Source organism: Narcine bancroftii, chromosome 7 (assembly GCF_036971445.1).
Source record: "Narcine bancroftii isolate sNarBan1 chromosome 7, sNarBan1.hap1, whole genome shotgun sequence".
Classification (NCBI taxonomy): Eukaryota; Metazoa; Chordata; class Chondrichthyes; order Torpediniformes; family Narcinidae; genus Narcine; species Narcine bancroftii.
The window spans coordinates 33646268-33666937 of record NC_091475.1 but is presented as its reverse complement, the minus strand read 5'-3'; the positions used below and the strand labels follow the sequence as shown (position 1 = coordinate 33666937).

Here is a 20670-nt window from a genome sequence, read left to right as displayed (position 1 = left end):
AAAAAGTTTCAAATCACTCTTGCTCTTGGTTAGTAAGGATATGAATAGAGAGACCAATGTTAACTCTCAGTGCCAGAATAATACATGTTGCTTTGTTCAGTTAAATGCACTGTCATTATTATGCTGTATGTCATTAAATAAGAACAATACCCAAAAGGAAGCACATGAGTCCCCTCTCTTCTTCCCAGCTACACCCATTCTTTATTCTTTTCCTTTTCCTCATAGATCCATTTTCATCACCTACCAGCCCCCCACCCACCCATTTTCATCTGCCCCCCCCCTCTGGTTTCATCCAATCACTTTTCCTCTGGATTCTCCAACCCCTCCCACCCAGTCCTCATTACACAGACTATCTCCCCTCTACCATGATGAAGGTCCTGACCGAACCCTCAACTCTTTCTCTCCCACTGACACTGCTCAACTCGCTGAGATCTTCCAGCTGTTTATTTATTGCTCCACATTGTGTGTTGCAGCATACTACAAGAAAGAATTATAAATACTATAAAATGTGTACAATGTACATTTTAAAATGCACACCACATGTGGTAAAAGGAAACATTATGAAGACTATAACACCACATCGGGTTAATTTGTCACTTTCAGTGTAGGCCATGTTTTAAAGAAACATGCAGAATGCTGGAAGAACCTATCGGGGCAGCCAGCATCCCTGGGAAAAAGTAGATGGTCAAACCTTTCCTGATGAAGAGGTACATCGACTGATTATTGCTCTCCACGGATGCTGGGTTCCTCCAACACTTTGTGGGTTGCTCCAGTTTTCCAGCATCTGTGGACTTCTCGTTGAACTACGCTTTTTTCCACATCCTTGCTGCTCAGGCTCCGGCCGTGTGGATTATCACACCCTTCACATGTTAAGTTATGCACATTGGAAGCCACGAATTTTTACTCATGGCCAGCTACTTTTCAGTGTTGTTATTAGTATCACCTATTATGGTAAAACTGATCAGTTAGTAAAAGGTTCAGGAAATCTGAATATATTTTAAATGATTTTCTTTCCGCACAGCACTGGTTCTGATCTCCCCATCACCAATCCCATTTCGCTGGTCAGAGCATTTCATTCTCATTTGCTGCTTTATGCAATTTTGCTGCAAGCTCTTCCAACCTCTCCCTGAACTCCACGTTCTGGTACAATCCATTGGGAACGTTCTTCATCCCAAAGAGGAGGCCGTAGAGGCAGCCAGCAATAGAGCCCGTGGCTCCACTCTGACCTGTTGGCGTGAAGTGAGAAGTTAGTTATGCCTTTGCTTTGAGCATGCTGGGTGTTAAGATGATGAGATAAAAGTTTAATGTCATCTATATAAGTACAATGTACAGGTCCAGCTGCAGTAACACAGGATTGTAAGATATACCAACCACAATAATATAAATTAAATTACCAAAATATTGCCAAGATAGAAAAAGAAATAATGAATATAAAAGGATGGATAGATAAATGTGTACTGTTGCGGTTGGTGTAAGAAGAATGTGAGGTTTAAATAGTGTAGAGCGATCTTTTAGTCGTCCCAGAATAATTTACAGTTATGGGTAAAATCATTTGAGGAGGTTCAAGAGTCTGATAGGGGAAAAAAACTGTTCTTGAACCTGGAGGTGTTGGTTTTCAAGCTTCTGCACCCTCTGCCCGAAGGTAGCAGTGAGAAAAGGATGTGACCAGGGTGATGGGGATGTTGGCTGTTTTCTTGAGGCAGCTCCTCACATTGATGTCTTCAATGGACAGGAGGTCAGTGCCTGTGATGGATTTGGCTAGATTTGTCACTTTCTGTGGCCTTCTGAACTGAGCACTCAAAGTTCCAAACCAGACTGTGATGCAACCGCTTAGTATACTTTCCTCAGTGGGAGTTTTATAGAGCATCCGATTACAGGCTAAATCCGCTGCCTTCAACATTTCCTTGATGTGCTTGGCTCCAGAAGAAGTTTGGATGTGGATTTACAGGAGTTTGAAGGTTCTATTGTTCTCATTCATGTCCCATTAATGTGGACAGGGGTGTGGTCCTTCTGCTCCCCCGCTAAATTCCACAATGAGCTCTTAGGCCTTGCTGACATTGAGAGTTGTTGTTCTGGGACTCACAAGCACAGCTCATTCAGGTTCCCTTGGATGCTGCCTGTGTGGAGTTTGGATGTTCTCCAGGTGCTCCAGTTTCCTTCCACATTCCAAAGAATATTAATTTAATTTAGAGGTACAGCACAGTAACAGGCCCTTCTATCTAGGGTGGCCATTTCAAACTTACCAAAATGGAAGACGTGCAGAGTCAGCATCAGAAACTCTCTTGGGGGGGGGTGGGGGGGTGCTGCCATCACACTTCCCCCTCATTGTGCATGCGGGTGAGAAACTTGGTTGTGCATGCCGCATTTAACAGGTAGGTGTCTTTTCTGCCATTTAATTTGTCCTCCATTTGAGGGTGTAGGGCCTACACCCAAAAATGGAGGACAAATTAATGTCCTGCTCAAGGTGGAGGACAGAGAGCTCAAAAGCCAGACTGTGCAGCCTAAAACCGGATGTCTGGCCACCCTACTTCCAGCCCACGAGCCCACATCATCCAAATACACCCGTGTAACCAATTAACCTATCCACATACATTGGAGGCCCAATCATTGAGGAAGTTTCAGGAGGAGATTGATAGGTATCTAATTAGTCAGGGTATCAAGGGATATGGGAAAAAGGCCTGAAATTGGAACTAGATGTGAGAATGGTTTCGCTCATGGTGGACAGGTGGAGCAGACTCGATGGGCTGAATGGCCTACTTCTGTTCCTTTATGTTGTGAACCCTGTATGTCTGGAACCCACAAGGAGCACCTAGAGGAAAAATGTAGAAACTTTTTACAGACAACAGCAGGTTCAGACCTGGGTCGCTGGAGCTGTAATAGTACTGTCCTAACAATGGCACATGTGGGTAGGCTGTACATTGCACTTAATGAGTAGGGGGGCGGTAGAATTTGAGGGGAGACTAGATGATTGATGGTCACCATGGACTCTGGGCCTGTTTCCAGATGTTTGGATATATGTCTCCATAAGATGTATGGAGGTAGAAATAAAAGCAGCTATTCCTTTATCCCGGGTGTATTAGTTAAGTGTATAGCCCCAAGGGGGGGGGGGGGAGGGGGTAACACGTGAAATCACTATATGAGCGACTCTGATGGCATCCCCTGAGTCCAGCAGATTGGCATAGTTAGGTTGGCCACAAACTACTTTTTGTGCACGGGAAATTCTGGAAGGAAGAGACAAAGTCATAGTTAGAGCTGGGCCATTCTGGAAGAAGACAATGGAGCGCTCCTTGGGACAAAAAGCTGAAGAAATGTCGATGGCTCCCCTGACCCAGGTACCAAATGTCTGGTGGAGCTCTTGGGCCAAGGAGGCTCGCTCAGCCATGGTTCCAGAGACGTGGAGCAGTAGAACAAAGTGCCAACTCTCTGTCTTCTTTGAGGTAGACATTCTAAATGCTGTGTTATATGACAATAATGGAACCTTTACCTTTAGAAGTCACTGGAGTCTAGATACAGGACAGGCAAAACTGTACAGGAGGCTGGGCCTTGTCATACCATTCGGGCAGTGCACACTGAAACCTGGTGGGAAAGCATTCATAGAAACTTACCCTGCTCAGTAAAGGGCCATCCCACAGTTCTTTGTACAGAAAAATATGTATGAGTGAAGCTGGTGTCAGTGATTTCATTATTCACGGAGAGAGAGAGGGTTGTGGGATACTTGTAGATTAGGGAAATTTAATTATTTGAAGCATTGCACTAAAATTACCAACTTAATGTCATTCAAGACTATGTCTGTGTTTGAATGTCTGGTGTGCTATCTTCATGTTACTGGGCATAGCAGGATAAGTAATGCATGGTTATGTTAAAGCCGCTTACCTCCATGGAACATGGCATGGTTACACAGCTCTGTCCAGTTACTTCCAGCGGACAGGAGGGCATCGTAGGCTATCATTGGTGCATCATGTCCTCTCCGCCCGCCCACACCTTCCGAGCTCCATTCCTTGTAGACCTTTGATGGGTTAATTTGACCATGTATCAGTCCCTTATCCTTAATTTAAGATGCCTGATTTACACAATTTATTATTATCCCACCCTGTCCAAGGACCAGCAGACTTAGTCCATCTTTTGCTGTCAGAACTTGTTTCTCCCAGCAAACTATCCAATACTGCTGACAAATGAACCTGCCCTAACCTACGGAGAGAAAAGGAAACTGTACAGCTCAGAATCATTCCAGAGTAATAGCCAAGAAAATGCACCAGCACCTCTACTTCCACAGAAGCCCAAGGAAAGTTGTAATGTCCCTTAACAACTTCTACAGGCCCGTCACTGTGTGGTACAGGAACTGTTCCACCTGAGACCACAAAAAACTGCAGTGGGTTCAGACCATCACCTCACTCTCCTCCCCTCCATCGACTCCATCCACAACTCACACTACCTTGGAAAAGCAACCAATATATTAAAAGCCACATCCCACCCCCACCCACTCTCTCTTCAACATTTCACCCCCCGCCCCCATCAAGAAGAAGAATCATAAATGAGTACACATACAGTATCACCAGATTCAAACACAATCCCTTTCCTGCTGTTATCAGACTCTTGAATGATCCCCAGAACATGGTAAATGATGCTGCCTTTGCTCCAGACCAACTGATCTCTCTCTGTAAACCTGTACATCAGTACTGTGTCTTACTTATTGTAATATGTATGAGATGTCTAACTGGCATGCTCTCAAAACAATCTCTATAATGTCATCTTGCTTCATATGACAATAAACTTGAATTTTATCCCAAACCAGTCTAGAGAAGTTCTCAAGTCATTCCAGAGTAATAAAATCCCAAACTTGTCCAGAGTAAAACTTTCTGATCAACATGGAGTAAAGGTACCACAGTAACCCAGAGCAGATCCCTACATCTGCCAACTAATTAAATTGCAATATTCCATAAGGGAGAGTTACTTGGCTGTGTTACTATCTCTTGAGATACGATGGCTTTTCCAGCAACATGCTTTTAACCCTGTCCCTTAAAGTCAGGCCAATTTCCAGGGTATAGCCTTTCCAATGATTGAGCACAAGTTGATGCTCTATGCCACCAACTGATGTAGGAGTTGGAAAAAAGAATGGGAAACAAGCCTGCTGCAATCTCTTGAGATGTTTCGCTGGCCCCGTGTGGCCGACTGGATTGAAATTCAGCTCGCTGAGTTTTAAAGTTGAGCAGTTTAAAAATGACCCAACCTGGTCCCTTTTCTCAGCATCAAAATTCTCAGGAAATCTTGGTGTGTTCTGGCCTTGCTGGGCAATTCCTCTCTCTTCCAAATACGATTGCCATTTAGTTTCAAAATAAAACCAATTTTCTTGGTACTCTGGAATGAAAAAAAGGTGCACCTTAATGTGGTCATTTCTCAAGCAACCTCAGGGTGCCTCTGTGCTATTAAAGTATTGACCAAGAGTTATTCCCTTTCCTCCACCGATGAACATCTACATTAGGTGCCTTGTTTTGGTATTCCAGCTTCACTGTAAAGACAGCAGATAAAAATATTGGAAATAGGAGCAGGAGTCGTCCATCCGCCATTCAATAAGATCATTGCTGACCTGACCGTGGACTCAGCTCCACCTATCTGTCCATACTCCATAACCTTTAATTCCTCTACTATACAAAAATCTATCTGAGACTTCAGTGAGGCAGCTTCTATTGTTCCCTTGGGCAGAGAATTCCATAGATTCACTACTCTTTGGGAGAAGCATTCCACCTTATCTCTGTCTTAAATCAACTCCCCTGAATCTTGAGGCAATGTCACCTAGTTTCTAGACTCACCTCCCAGTGGAAACAACTTCCCTGCTTCTATCTATTCCTTTCATAATTGTATAAATCTTTATAAGATCCCCTCTCATCCTTCTCAACAATGGATATAGTCCCAGGTTACTCCATTTTATGTTCAATGTTCAATGAGAGTTTATTGTAAAGTATGATGGCACAGTTAACATAGTGGTTAGTGCAATGCTGTTACAGCACCAGTGATTGGGCTGGGGTTCAAATCCCACACTGTCTGTAAAGAGTTTGTACATTCTCCCCATGTCTGTGGGTTTTCCCGGGAGTTCTGGTTTCCTCCCATCATTCGAAACGTACTGGGGGTTGTAGGTTAATTGGGTGTAAATTGGGCGGCAAAAGGGCCTGTTAACGTGCTGTATGCCCAAGTTGTTTTTAAAAATAAATATGTAAAATTTAACATTTAAATTTAAGTACAATATACCGATGCAGCCAGACAGGTACGTGAAATGCACCAAATGTAATACAGTAGTAAAAAAGAATTAACAAATACTGTAAGGTAACTACTGCTTGGTTTCTGTATAACCTGAAACCATTGTGTTCATTAATATTTTTACTGGCCACTATAAATCACCCCTGTCAGTTGACAGGATGGTGGCGAGATGAAAACGGGGTTGGTTAGAATTAGTGTAAAAGGTACTTATTGGTCAGCAGGGATGTGGGGTCTTTTTCTGCGCTGTACAACTTCCCTTAGCCTGGGGAACATTCGGGTGCAAACATGTCAGTGTTACCAAAGGGCACTGAAACAGCACCAGTCTCCGCCACCTTCAAAGGGCAGCAGCTCCCTCCGGTTAGTTTATTACAGTGACAATACTCTAGAGAAATCTCAGCATTGCTTCAGATTTGCTCACATTTTATATTTGTAAGCTGACCAGCTAATCCAATGATCGAGTTTCATTCGGCAGCTGGCTTTTCAAGGTTAAAGGATGCTGCGTAATTTTGTGTTTCACTCTGAACTGTTTATAGTCACGTGCACTGGGATACAGTGAAAAACATTGTTTTGTGTGCTAGCCAGGCAAGTCAACCCATACTTAATAATGGCAGGTAAAACAAAAGCATAGGGTGTGGTGTTTCAGTAAGTCAAAGAGAGCAGGGAATGGTGCTTCTGAGATCGAGAGGAGAGTATAGAGAGAAGTGCAGTTAAACAGTAGAGGAACATCCTCTTTTACCAATGAGAAATCCATTCATGGATCTGGTAATAGTGGGAAAGTAACTGCCTGCAAATCTGAGGTTTGTGTTTTCAAGCTTGTGTATCTTCTGCCTGACAGGAGGTGGGGAGGAGAAGAGAGTGCGACTGGGGTGGGATGGATCCTTTAATATGTTGGCTGCTTTCTCGAGAAGGAGGGAGGTTTAGACAGAGTCAATGGGAGGGAGGTCAGTTTGCATGGCAGGGATTATGGTCATATCTGGCCATGGACTCAGTTCCACTTACCCACCCATTCCATATAACCCTTAATTGCCCTACTGTGCAAAAATCTATTTCATTGTCTAAAATATATTTATTAAAGAGGCTCTCTGGGAAAAGCAGTTCCTCTCCATCTCTATCCTGATCTACTCTGTTGAATCTCAAGGCTATATCCTTGACCTTGAGTCCCACTGACCTGTTGAAATAACCTTCCTGATTCTATCTTGTTTATGTTTTTATGAGATCTCCTCTCATTCTTTCAAACTGCAGTGAGTATGGTCCATGCCAACTCATAAGTTACCCTCTTATCTCCTGAATCAACCGACGAACTTTCTCTGCACTGCCTCCAAAGCAGGTATATCTTTTCTTAAGTAAGAAGACCAGAACTGTACACAATGCTCCAGGAGCAGTCTCAAACCAGTACCATGTACAGTTACAACAGAACCTCCCTGCTGCTAAATTCAATCCCTCTGGAAATGAAGGCCAACATTCCATTTGCCTTCTTCTAGGTCCTTCTCATATTCAGATTTACTTACAACAAGGTATGAAGCCATTCTGCCCATCTACTTTATGCTGATTCAGAGAAATCCTGTCAACCAATTTCTCCACATTTCACATTTCTATTAACTCCCTCCCCCCCACCATCCCATTTCACCACTCAACCACAAATTTGGGGAAACTTACAACAGCAAATTAACTCACCGACCTGCACATCTTTGGGACATTGGAAGAAATTGAAGCACCCAGCGAAACTCTGCAGCCACAAGGAGAACAGTCACACACACAGACTGCCCCTACAGGGGCCTGGGTTCAATCCTGACCTTAGGTGCTTTCTGTGTGGAGTTTGCCCATTCAGCCTGTAACTGGCAATGTGGGGGGGGGGGGGGAGATGTTTCCTCTGGGTGCTCTGGTTTCCTCACATGTGTGGGTCAATAGTTAACTGGTTGCTGTGAATTGCCACCATGCCCCCAGTGGCTGGCTGGCAAGGATCCAAGGCTGGCATATCTCAGGCTCCAGGCTGTACAAATCCTGCTTGGCACAGTGGTGCAGCAGGTCAAGGCACTACCTCATGACTCCAGAGAGTTCAATCTCAACCTCCAATGCTGTTTGTGTGGAGTTTGCACATTCTCCCTATGACTGCACCCCAAGTTTGGACCTAGACTTGTGGCCTTGAGCGCTACAAAAAGCCCACCTTAGGTTTGGACGAGACCCCTGCCCAGCCCACAATTCACCCCTTCCTCTTCCAAGCCAAGCTCTTACCTGCCATATGTCGTATGGTCTTCTTGCAGTAGGTCTCAGCTACAGTGAGGACCTTCATCATCTCCCGCCCCCACTCCACCAGCGGCTTGCGCTGGATTGCGTAGGAGGCAAACAGGGCAGTGCACAGTGAACCCAGGAAGCCTAGTGCAAACAGAGAGCAGACATTGAAACATACTCGGCAAGAAACTTTCCAAAGCTTAGAAACATCCCTCCCACTGGATCTTTAGGGATGCAAGGCCGTTGAAAAAAAATGGTGCTGTAGAGAGGCTTCTTGTGTTCCAGCAGCTCTGTGCCATGGAAACACCAGAAATAGGAGCAAGGGTAGGCCATTTTGCCTGCTGAGTCTGCTCCGCCATTCAGTAAGGTCATGGTTGATCTGGCCATGGGCTCAGCTCCACTTACCCACCCGTTCCCCATGATACTTGATGGCCTGATTATGCAAAAAACTATCCATCTGTGCCTTGAGTATATTTAATGAGGAGCCTCCATTGCGTCCTTGGGAGAGAATTCCACAGGCTCATTGCTCTGGGGAAAGCTGTTCTTCTCCCAGATCTTGAGGCAATGCCCTTTAGTTCTAGTTTCTCCGACCTGTGGAAACAAATTTCCTGCCTCAACATTATCTACCCCTTTCATAACTTTATATTTTTTGACGATCTCCTCTTGTTCAGAATCAGAATCAGAATTTATTGTCATGAACAAGTCACGAGATTTGTTGCTTAGCAGCAGCCTCACAGTGCAAATGTTCATATAAACCACCTTACAAAAGAAATAAAAAATAGTACATGAAAAGTTAAAGTAAGGCTCATTGATCATTCAGGAATTTGATGGCAGTGGGGAAGGAGCTGTCCTTGTGCCGCTGAGTTTTCGTCTTTAGGCTCCTGTACCTTTTTTCCAATGGTAGCAAAGTGAAGAGGGCATGGCCTGGGTGGTGGGGTCTCTGAGGATAGAGGCTGCTTTTTTAAGACATTGCCTCTTGTAGATGTCCTCGATGGAGTAGTCTGGTGCCTGTGATGTCGCAGGCCGAGTTAACAACCCTCTGGAGTTTTTTCTTGTCCTGAGCATTGGCATCTCTGTACCAGACAGTGATGCAACCAGCCAGAATGCACTCCATGGTGCATCTGTAGAAGTTTTCGAGTGTCTTTGGTGACATACCAAATCTCCTCAAACACCTCACCAAGTATAGCCACTGGCAAGCCTTCTTCGTGATAACATCGACATGGAGGTTCCAGGACAGATCCTCGGAGATGTTGACACCCAGGAATTTGAAGTTCTTGACCTTCTTCACTACTAAGGAATTTTGACTCAGAGGGAAACATTTCACAGGTAGGAGTGTTGTTAGTTGGAATCATATTGGACAGAAACATGCCCTTCAGTCCTCTGAGTCTGTTAACCACTCGTCCAATACTAATCATGCTTTTAATTCTCCCCATATTACCCCCACTATCGCTCAGCTACAAAAAGGGCATTTACTGAGGCCAAATAACTACCACAGGTGATTGGCAAAATAAGTGACAAGGTGTTTTTATTCCAGATGCAGCCCAGAGAGTAGTACTGAGTGTTATGAATACAGCACACGCTATCGCACAATATCCTGTCACCCTCCCCTCCACTGACTCTGTCTACATCCTCCACTATCTTGAGAGACTTATCAACAAATTGCACAAGCTGTCCCACCACTGTCCCACTTTCTTCACCTCCCCTCCTGTCCAACAGAAGATACATGAGCTTCAAACAGGAATGTCCAGATTCAAGTTTCTTTCCTGCTCTTATCCTTCTCCTGAAAGGACCTCACATTGGCAACATATGATGCCCCTGCATTTTGTAACACCACACCATGCATGTTTATTTTATATATTGCACTACTTAAGCATGGGTTAACTTGCCTGGATAGTACATAGAATTGTATCTCAATACACATGACAATAAACATATCAATTCAGTTCAATTGATCTGAAACAAGAACTCTGTTGCTCTCTCCACAGATGCTAACAGACCTGCTTGGTTGTTTCCACATTTTCTGGTTTTATTCCAGATTTCCAACAGCTGCCATTCTTTGGGGACACATATAGGAGACTGTAGTTCTTGGAATCTGGAGCTAAATACAACCTGCTGGAGCAACTCAGTGGGTCGAACAGTGTCAGTGGGAGAGAAAGAAGGGTTAATATTTTGGGTTGGATCCCTTCTTCAAGACTCAGATTTTTTTTCTCCCAGTTGCTGATGCCCACGAAGTCCTCACCAGGGCCTGCTGCTGGCCTGGTCCCTGGTATCTGGCTGACCCCTCTCCAGATTCCTTCTGACCCCAGTCCCAGAGTCATGGCAGCAGGACCCAGAGTAGACCATCAGACTCCTCTGCCCTCCAGCACTGGACCGAATGCTGAACCTACAGGGAGATACAAAGAATGAGGCCAGGTCTGGTGCAACTCAGGTCTGCAGTAATGGAGAGAAGATAGTGAGGGGCATTACCTATGGGACAGTGATCCCAGAGGCATTCCTATGGTGTGGGGTGGTGACACAGGGGCATTACATGTAAGGTAGTGACCCTGGGCATTACCAGTGGGGTGGTGACATTGAACATTACCTGTGGGGTAGTGACCCCAGGAGCATTACCTCTGGGGTGGTGACACTGGGACATTACCTGTGGGGTGGTTATGCGTCATCCGGCCACACTCGATGCTCACTCCCACCAGGTTGTCCAGCTTCTGGGGCTGCCAGTACCTCATGCCGATACACATGGCCTTTGTGGCTGCACCAAATCCTGACCCTGAGCAATGGAGAGAGGAATAAAAAGCTCTATCAGTGCTCTGGGTAAGCAGATTCCCTCCATACCCCTCCGGCATGTACCTTTCTTGTTGAAGGGGGTGTGCCAGCCTAGGAGGTAGTTGTCCGGCTTGAGCTGGGTGCAGCCTTCAATGGTGGATGGGTCTGGCTGCCGCTTGTTGATCTCAGCAACAGTCTCAGTGTAGACCTTCATCATCTCACGGTAAAGGTCCTCCAGGGTCCAGAAATCTGAGAATTCAATGAGAACACCATGAGTGTTTTAAAAACTCTGAATAAATGATGTCATGAATGAACATACAACCCTCGAACCACAGAACACTGCAGCATAGACACAGGCCATTCAGTCTTTCTAAACTGTCCGTCTAGTCCCTCTGATCTGCACCCAGTCCATGGCCCTCCATATTATTTCCATCCATGAACTGTCCAAATTTTTCTTTCATGTTAAAATTGAGCCTGGATTCAACATTTCAGCTGACAGCTCATTTCTTACTCCCACCACTCTCTTGTGAAGAAGTTCCTCCTAAACTTTCCCCCTTTCACCCCTAACCCATGTTCTCTGGTTTGTATCTCATCGACCCTCAGTGGAAGAAGTCTACTTGCATTTACCCTGTCTATGCCCATCATATTTTGTAAACCTCTATCAAATCACCCCTCATTCTTCTGCACTCCATAGAATAAAATCCTAACATATTTAACTTTTCCCTGTAACTCAGTTCCCTAAGTCTGGCAATATCCCAGTAAATCTTCTCTGCATTCTTTCAATCTTATTGACATCGTTCCTGTAGCTTGATGACCAAAACTGCATACAATACTTCAAATATGGCCTCACCAATGTCTTGTAAATGTTTACCATAACATCCTTACTCCTACACTCAATACTTTGATTTATGAAGGCCAATGTACCAAAAGATCTCCTTATGACCCTTTCTACCTTTGATGCCACTTTCAAGAAATTATATATCTGTATTCCCAGATCCCTCTGTTCTATCACACTCCTCAGGCCCTACCATTTACTATGTATGTCCTACCTTGGTTTGCCCTTCCAAAATCCAGCACTTCACACTAGGGTAAATTAAATTTCATCTGCCATTTTCAGCTCATTTTCCCAGCTGGACCAGATCCCTCTGCAAGCTTTGAAAGCCTTCCTCACTGTCCACAACTCCTCCAATTTATGTGTCATCTGTAAACTTGCTGATCCAATTTGAAACATTATCATCCAAATTGTTGATATAGATGACAAACAACAATGGACCTAGAGCTGATTCATGTGTATGTATGTATATATACAACATAGAAATATGTCTATCTATCTATCTATATACAGGACTATAAGAGTGACAGAGAGGATCACTGGAGTCTCTCTCCCTCCTCCATGGACATGATCTGATGGGATTGTTGACTGAAGAGGGTGATATATATGCTGTGTGTGGGGTAGAAGGGGCCGTCAATTATTTTTCACGCCATCTTCAGTCAATGATCCCAGCAGATCAAGCCCATTGGGGTGGGGGGGGTGGGGGGGACACTCCAATGATCCTCTCTGCAACTCTTATGGTTCTGTTATTGACCTCCAATCCATTTCTCTGCAGCAACCGTACCACACTGTGATGCAGCCGGCCAGGGCACTCTTGTTAGAGCTCCTGTAGAAGGTTGACATAATGGTGGCTGGTAGCCTTGCCCACTTCAATCTTCTCCAGAAGTGCAGTCACTGTTGAGCCTCTCTGACAAGTGAGATGTTGTGTGTCCACGAAAGTTGACCAGTTTAGTGAACTCCAAGGAACTTGGTGCTTTTCTCTCTCTCCACTGCAGAGTTGTTGATGTGCAGTGGAGGGTGGTCATTCCTGGTCCTTCTGAAGTCCAAGGCCATCTTCTTTGTCTTGTCCACATTGAGACTCTGGTTTTCACTCACACCATACCATGAGATTTTCTATCTCTTCTCTATAGTGTGACTCATCATTGTTGCTGATGAAGCCAACTCTGTGGTGTCATCTGCAAACGTGATGACTCTGTAGGAGCTGGATCTGGCGATGCAGTCGTGGGTCAGTAGTGTTGACAGGAGCAGGCTGAGCACACAGCTCCGAAGTGCACCAGTTGAGATCTTGCTCAATGTTCTGCTACTGACCGAGACAGACTGTGGTCTTTCCGTTAATGAAATCCAGGATCCAGTTACTGAGAGGTGTGTGGAGTACCAGTGAGAACAGCTTCTCCACCAGGCACTGAGGAAGGCCTTACTAAAGTCCATGATGACATCATCCACTGTCTTCATCAACTCTCCTGGTAACGTCCTCAAAAAATTCTAAAAAATTGGCTAAACATGAACAAAAACATGTTGACTATCCTTAATCAGTCCTTAACTATCTAATCTCTGAGAACACCTTCCAAGAATTTACTGACTACTGATGTCAAGCTCACTTATAATTTCCTGTTTTATTTTTAGAGCCTTTTATAAACAATGGAACAACAAAGTTAACCCATCAATCCTCTGGCATCTCACTGTGGCTACAGACATTTAAAATATACCTGCCAGGCTTCTGAAATTTCTACACAAGCCTTCTTCAAGGTCAAAAGGGATGCATTGCCAGGCCCTGGGGATTTATCCACCCTTATTTGCTTTAAGACAGCAAACAACTCCTCCTCTTTAATCTGTAGAGGTTCCATGACCTGATTGTGTGTTTGTCTCACTTCTGTAGACTCTGTGCCAGTTTCCTAAGTAAATACAGATGGAACAAAATCCATTTAAGATCTCCCCCATCTGGTCTGGTTCCTTACGTTGCTCATGTTAGGTCTGCTTTGTTCATGAATGAGTGAGTCAAACACCAGATTGAGTCGAAATCAAGGTTCTTTGTTCTTTATTGCCGGATTGTAACACTTGCAACTAACAGTGTTAGTTGGAGAAGGCGCATTCTGCCGTTATCAGCAAGTGGTGTTTTTTATATACCTTAGGATACGTACTTAGTAAATTATCATACCATGACATTGTCCAATGAATAAACTGTTGCTATCCTTCTCTGCTAGTTTCCTGCACATCAATTTGTCATCCCCACTCTTATCTTGAGAGTACAAGGTCACAACTGCATCTTGTTACGGCCCAGCACTGGGTGACTCCTTCTACATTCCCAGCTCATGATGTTTTTACCTAACACTCATCACTCTGATCTTCAAGAGGACCAATTTTGATCCTTACTATTCTTTTGCTCTTCCTTACCAGCCCTTAGGATTTTCCCTCACCTTGTCTGCCAAAACCTTATTTTCACCCTCCTGATTTACTGAAGTTTTTCTTTTATTTGCTGTACTCCTCAAGGGCCCCATTTGCTCCTTCTTGCCTGTACCTACTGCACACCGCTCTCTTCTTCCTCAACAGATTCCCAATATCCCTTGAAAACCAAGGTTCCTTATGCCTGTGAACTTTGCCTTTTATCCTGACATGAACATACAAACTCTGTTCTCCCAAAATTCCATCCTTGAAAGCCTTCCACTTACCGAGCACAACCTTGCCAGAAAAAAACTTATCTAATCCACACTGGTCTAGATCCTTTCTTATTTCCTCAAAATTGGCCTTTCTCCAATTTAAAATCCCAACTCGAAGGGCCAGACCTATTGTAGCCAGAAAAGCCACTTGGAGCTATGTGAGGCTCTTTATTTTTGATGCATTTCAATGATCTCACCAGGAAGTTCAAATAAGTTTTATATGGTTTATTATTAACACACAAAGATTTCAAGCAATCTCTAGTAACGATAACAAATGCAGTTCCAATGTTGCAACAACAATATTGACGACAGTAACATTTTTTTAGGTGAGGTCTATAAATAACATTCCGTGATAACAGTCAACAAAAAATATCCAAGCCTCACTCGCCCTACCAGGACTATACTGCCATATTGTTCAATGCGCACTAACGATCCAGAATTCACACTCCGATCTCCCACGCAGGCGCCAACCAAATGCAAACCCACCATGCATGTGCCAACCAAAGGCGCGCCCATGTGCAGAGGAATCAAGATGGCCGCGCACAGTATACAGAACCCGGATTGCCGCCTAACAAGATAAGTACATATCTTTGGCCCCAACACCTATCCCTATCCATAATTATCTTGAAACTACTGGCATTATGTTCACTGGACCCAAAGTATTCCCCTACACATTGCCTGTCCTGTCTCATTCCCTAATTAGAGATCCAGAATTGCACTCTCTCTAGTTGGTACCTCGATATATTGATTTAGAAAACTTTCCAGAACAGATCTGAAAAACTCAAAGCCATTCAGCCCTTTTACAGTATGGAAGTCCCAGTCAATATGTGGAAAGTTAAAATCACCTACAACATGACTTTATGTTTCCAGTATCTGTCTATTATCTCTCTGCAGATTTGTTTCTCCAATTCTTTCTGATCATTGGATGGTCTATAATGTGGCCATACCTTTCCCATTCCTCAGCTTCATGAACCCATTAGTCTGTCCTGTCTGAGCACAGCTGTGATATTTTCCCTGACGATCAATGCTCTCATCTCCATTTTACACCTCCCTCTCTATTGCAGCTGAAACAGCAGAGCTTTGAGCTGTCAATCCTTCCTCTCCTGCAACTAAGTTCCACAAATGGTCACAATGTCATAGTTCCTCATGCCAATCCACACTCTAAGCTCATCTTTCTTTCCTACAATACTCCTTGCATTGAAATGAATGCACAGTACAACATTATTTTCACCACACACAACCCTTTGATTTCTTTCTTCATATGTGGTCTTAACATCATCTTTTTCCTCCTCCATTCTACTATCTGCTCTGGTACTCTGGATCCCATACCCAGGAGCAGCACAAGAATATTAGTCACCTTTCAGTTCAGATGCAAACCGTCCCGGCAGAACAGGTCCCACCTCCTCTGGAAGAGAGGCCAATGGTCCAGAAATCTGAAGCCCTCCCTCCTGCACCATCTCTTTAGTCACATGTTAGGCGGCATTATCCTCTTATTTCTAACCTCCCTACCACGTGGCATACGTAGCAATCCTGAGATCATTACCCTGGAGGTCCTGTCCTTCAACTTGGCACCTAATTCCCTGAACTCTCTTTGCAGGACTTCATCACACTTCCTAGCCTCACCATTAGACCACTACTTCTGGCTGCTCACCCTCCCTCAAGAATGCCATGAAGGCTGGCAGAACCTGCCTTTCTCACAGTGGCACATTGGGTAAAGCCATTGCCTCACAATGCCAGAGATCTGGGTTCAATCCCGATCTTGAGAGCTGTCTGTGTGGAGTTTTGCACATTCTATTTCCCCTATCAACCCTCCCCCACTCCTCCCCCCAGCCTGCCCACTGCACAGGAGCTCCAGTTTCCTCCCACATCCCCAAGACATGTGGGACGGTGGGTTAATTGGTTTGTGGAAAATTCCCTCCTGGCGTAAATAGATGATAGAATTGATGAGAAAGCAATAAGAATAAGTTAACAGGAAAATTAGGGGAGTGGTTGAAGGGTCCGCATTGTGCTGTGTTCCATCCTTACACTTATTCTGTCTTTTCTACCATAACCCACTTTCTTCTCCCCACATTCCCATCAACTCCCTCTGATCCCTTCCTCCTTGAAATTCGAAGCACATTGGCAATTTACAGTGACTAACTGGAATTTGGGAGGAAACCGGAGCACCTGGTATGGGGAGGATTGGCACTGGTCACAGAGGGAGAAGGTGCTTAACCAAATGAATAAGACAGGCGTCGGCCGCAGAATTCCAATGGTTCCTGATGACATGGCAGTTCAGTGAAACATAATGTTTCCTTGGAATTCTTACCTGAGACAAGTGCTTGTGCAGTGACTATGTGCATGAGCGTATCATCACTCACAGGCCAGCCATCCTCCGATAATGTAATCCCTTCCAATCCACCCAGAGCTTTCAGTTCAGACAGAATGGTCACACCTGAGGGACAGCTCTCCCACCTGGAGTTCCTGTAGCCCAGCGCGTCGCCAACTCCCCCCAGCACCATGGCTGCCTTGTACAGTTCCATTGCAATGGATGAGTGCCGAGTCTTGCCTTGGAGACTATATTGGAGAGCACAGGCAATCCCCCGGGAGCAGGTCTCTATGCTGGTTAGTTTGTTAAATATAGTGTCTCAAATACAGCTTCAAAGTTGCATGGATTGGCTGGTGATGTCGGCATTCTCTGCTTACTGTAATCAGCTGGAGTATTTTTGGAAATAGTAGCTCACTCTCATTGAATAACAATTAGTTTATACATGGTTTATATTCCTTACCACCTCAGAAATAAATGTGGCCCAATGCCTTTCTATCATCGACTGAAGATTGAACATAGAACAGTCCAGCACTACTCCAAGGCAGTTCATTCCAGACACCTACTCTCTGCGTTAAATATTTGCCCTGCACTTCTTTAAACTTCCCCCTCCCCACCTCGCCTCAAACACACATTCTCAAATGTGTCATATTTTTACCCTGGGAAAAATATTCCGATTGTCCACCCTGTCAATGCCTCTCATAATTTTATAAACCTGTCAGGTCTCCCCTTGGCCTCTAACACTTCAGAGAAAACAACCCAAGTTTGCCCAACCTCTTGCCACAGCTCATACCCTCTTATCCAGGCAAAATCCTGGTAACCTTCTTCTGTACCCTGCCCAGAAGTGTCCTTGTATTTATGGACCTTTAATCATTCAACACAGATCAGGTTCAATCCACCAAAACCAAGGCAGATAACTTATCCAGCCTGCTCCCCTTCACCTCTGCATTAAAACTAACTTCTCCATATCACCTTGACCGAGTCCTGAACTGAAACGTTAACTGCTTCTCATTCCATTAATCAAGCCTGGTTTGCTGAGTGTTTACAACACTATCTATGTTTCAGCATGCCAACATCTTATCATGGGAGCTGTCTGTGTGACTGGTCACAGACCATAACAACCCATGATCCTGTGCATCTAAAAGAGAGAACAAATGAACAGGAGGAGGACATTTGGCCCATCAAGCCTTCTCCACCATTTAAATAAAATCAGAGCTAATCTGGCCATTGACTCAACACCACTTGCCCATCCGTTCCCCTTAACCGTTAATTCAATAACTGTGCAAGAATCTATCCAGCCCTCCCTTAAATACATTTAATGAGGCAGCCTCTATTAATTCCTTGGGCAGAGAATTCCACAGATTCATTACTCTTTGGGAAAAGCTTTTCCTCCTCATTTGTCTTAAATGTACTCCCCCAAATCTCCTAGGAGGCCATATCTCCTAGTTCTAGTTTCACTTACCAATGGAAACAGTTTTACTGCCTCAGTCTTGTCTATATGTTCCATAATTTTGTTTCTTTTCTTTTAAAATATTTTTATTGAGTTTAACATATAAGCTTACATGCAGAGTGTTAGAAAAGGAAGCTCTTAACAAATCATTTGTATACATGTAAACACCCAAAAATAGATGAAACTAAACATAAGAAACAATCGTTTGAATTGTTTTGTAAAACCATGTTAAACCCATTTGCCGAAGAAAAAAAAACTAAAAATTACATCTAGTCTACCCCTCCCTTTAATCAAGGTTACCTTACATAATAAATAAAAATGAAAATGTGGATCCAATGGTGACCCCAGACATCGGGCAGTGAATCTCCAGAGCACATGATAATTCTTAATTCTTCCAATTATAATAAAATTCTAAGAATGGACCCCACAACTTTATAAATTGAAATTTTCTGTCTTTACTATTATATCTAATTTTCTTCAAACTTAAATTGGATGTTATATCATATAACCATTGTGTATGAGTAAGGGATGAATCATCTTTCCATTTCAGTAAGATTGCTCGTCTGGCTATCAACGTGGTAAAAGCTAAAACTTTTTCCTGAGATGCAGAGATAGGTTTATCTGGGTCACAAGAAAAAAAAACAAACAGAGCAATTAATGGATGAAGTTCTAAATTCATCTTAAGAATCTTTGATAAAGTTTGGAAAATGTCTTCACAGAATCTCTCTAAATTTTGGGCATTCCAGAATTTATAGATTAGAGAAGCTTCAAAAATGTTACGTTTCTCACATTGTAGATCAATATCTGCATAAAAAATGAGATAATTAAGTTTGGACATATGAGTTCTGTGTACCACCTTAAATTGTATTAAGCAATGCCTTGAACAAAATGAAGAATCATTTATCAAACTATGAGAGTAGAATACCAATCTTCATCTGAAAATGTTATGTTCAAATCTTGTTTCCAATCACTCTTGATCTCAGCCATGGAGCCTGATTTTAAATCCAATAAATTATTATAAATACATGATATCAATCCACCATGAAAATAAAACCATAAGTTAAAAATAGATGAAGAATATTAGTATTTGAAATTCGCAGGAAATCAGAAACTTTATATTGAACAAAATGTCTAATTTGTAAATATCTAAAAAGTTGTCTGATAGAAAGTTTAAATTTGGCTGATAATAATTCAAATGAGGCAAAATTATCTCATATAAAGAGATAGTTAAAAATCTGGATGCCTAATCTATGCCATTCCTTGAAAGCTGCACCCAGCAAGGATAGCTGGAAAAGATGGTTATCTGTAATTGGACTAGACAAGGAAAAGCTATAAAGCCCAGAATATTTCCTAAATGAACCCATTTTCTCAACCATTAATGGATTATGAGCCAATGGAGAGAAGGAAAATAAAAAGGATCCTAAAAGAAATTGTTTTGGAGATCTGCAGTTCCATTTCTATCCTGAAGGGGTAATTCACGGACTTATCCAAATGTAATAACAGAAATAAATTATGTATATTAATTGCTCAACAGTAACATCTAAAATCTGGAAGTGATAATTCTTCATTCCTTGTAGTCTTTGAAAATTCTGTTTCTATAAGATCCCTTCTCATCTCATTCCTGCGAGGATGGTCCTTGATGATTCACTCTCCCCCCCATAACTAAACCCCTCATCTCTGGAATTAACCTGATGAACCTCCTCTGCACTGTCTCCAAAGCCAGTATATCCTTTATCAAATGTGATCAGAACTGCAAATAGTCCTCCAGAGGCAGCCTCTCTAGTATCCCAGACAGTTCCATCTGCGTGGGGGATTATGGGTAGGGAAGACAGCCATTGTTCTGCCACGTTTTGAGCTGCAGAGAGAGGCCCCAAAGGCCATAGCAGCTCGTCACAGTCCGCACCATTCGCCCTCTGACGGCTCCCGCCCACCACCCTTACTTTGACGGGGTTATGGAGGGAGAGGGGTGAGTGGGGAGATGGGTCAACCTGCTCCTAACAAGCCACTTGCAGTGGCTGTATATTCAAACCAGGCAGCAGAGTGCAGAGCTCTGCTGATTATCCTTCCCTGAGAAAGGTTAGATTCGGTGCCTTGGAATCGGCCAAGGCACCTTCAGAAAGTTAAGTCTCTTGGCGTAAGGGCAGAGAACCTCCACCTTTACAGTCGGGCATTTTCCTTGCTTGAAAGG

General features: G+C 43.6%; 1 protein-coding gene across 2 annotated transcripts; it reads right to left on the bottom strand.

The window, feature by feature from the left end:
* Positions 1 to 351: 351 nt before the first annotated feature.
* adprhl1 (ADP-ribosylhydrolase like 1) lies at positions 352 to 17323 on the bottom strand. Of its 2 annotated transcripts, XM_069889480.1 has the most exons (8): positions 17036 to 17323; positions 11326 to 11490; positions 11120 to 11245; positions 8485 to 8625; positions 5228 to 5355; positions 3874 to 4006; positions 3485 to 3576; positions 1143 to 1226 (listed from the first exon to the last, which is right to left on the bottom strand). In XM_069889480.1, the coding sequence occupies exons 1-7, from the start codon at positions 17247 to 17249 to the stop codon at positions 3494 to 3496; spliced, it is 990 nt and encodes a 329-aa protein (XP_069745581.1). In that variant the 5' UTR covers positions 17250 to 17323; the 3' UTR covers positions 1143 to 1226; positions 3485 to 3493. The 2 variants fall into 2 exon arrangements, with proteins under 2 accessions (XP_069745580.1, XP_069745581.1); XM_069889479.1 differs by lacking the exon at positions 3485 to 3576 and having other exon boundaries at positions 352 to 1226.
* Positions 17324 to 20670: the final 3347 nt, after the last annotated feature.

Coding starts and splice junctions, on each gene's coding strand:
- adprhl1 (XM_069889479.1), bottom strand. CDS start 17,249: ATGGAACTGTACAAGGCAGCCATGGTGCTGGGGGGAGTTGGCGACGCG. Junction 5,356..8,484: donor GACCATACGACATATGGCAG/GTAAGAGCTTGG, acceptor TTTTCATTCCAG/AGTACCAAGAAAATTGGTTT. Junction 1,227..3,873: donor CCATGCCATGTTCCATGGAG/GTAAGCGGCTTT, acceptor TCACGCCAACAG/GTCAGAGTGGAGCCACGGGC.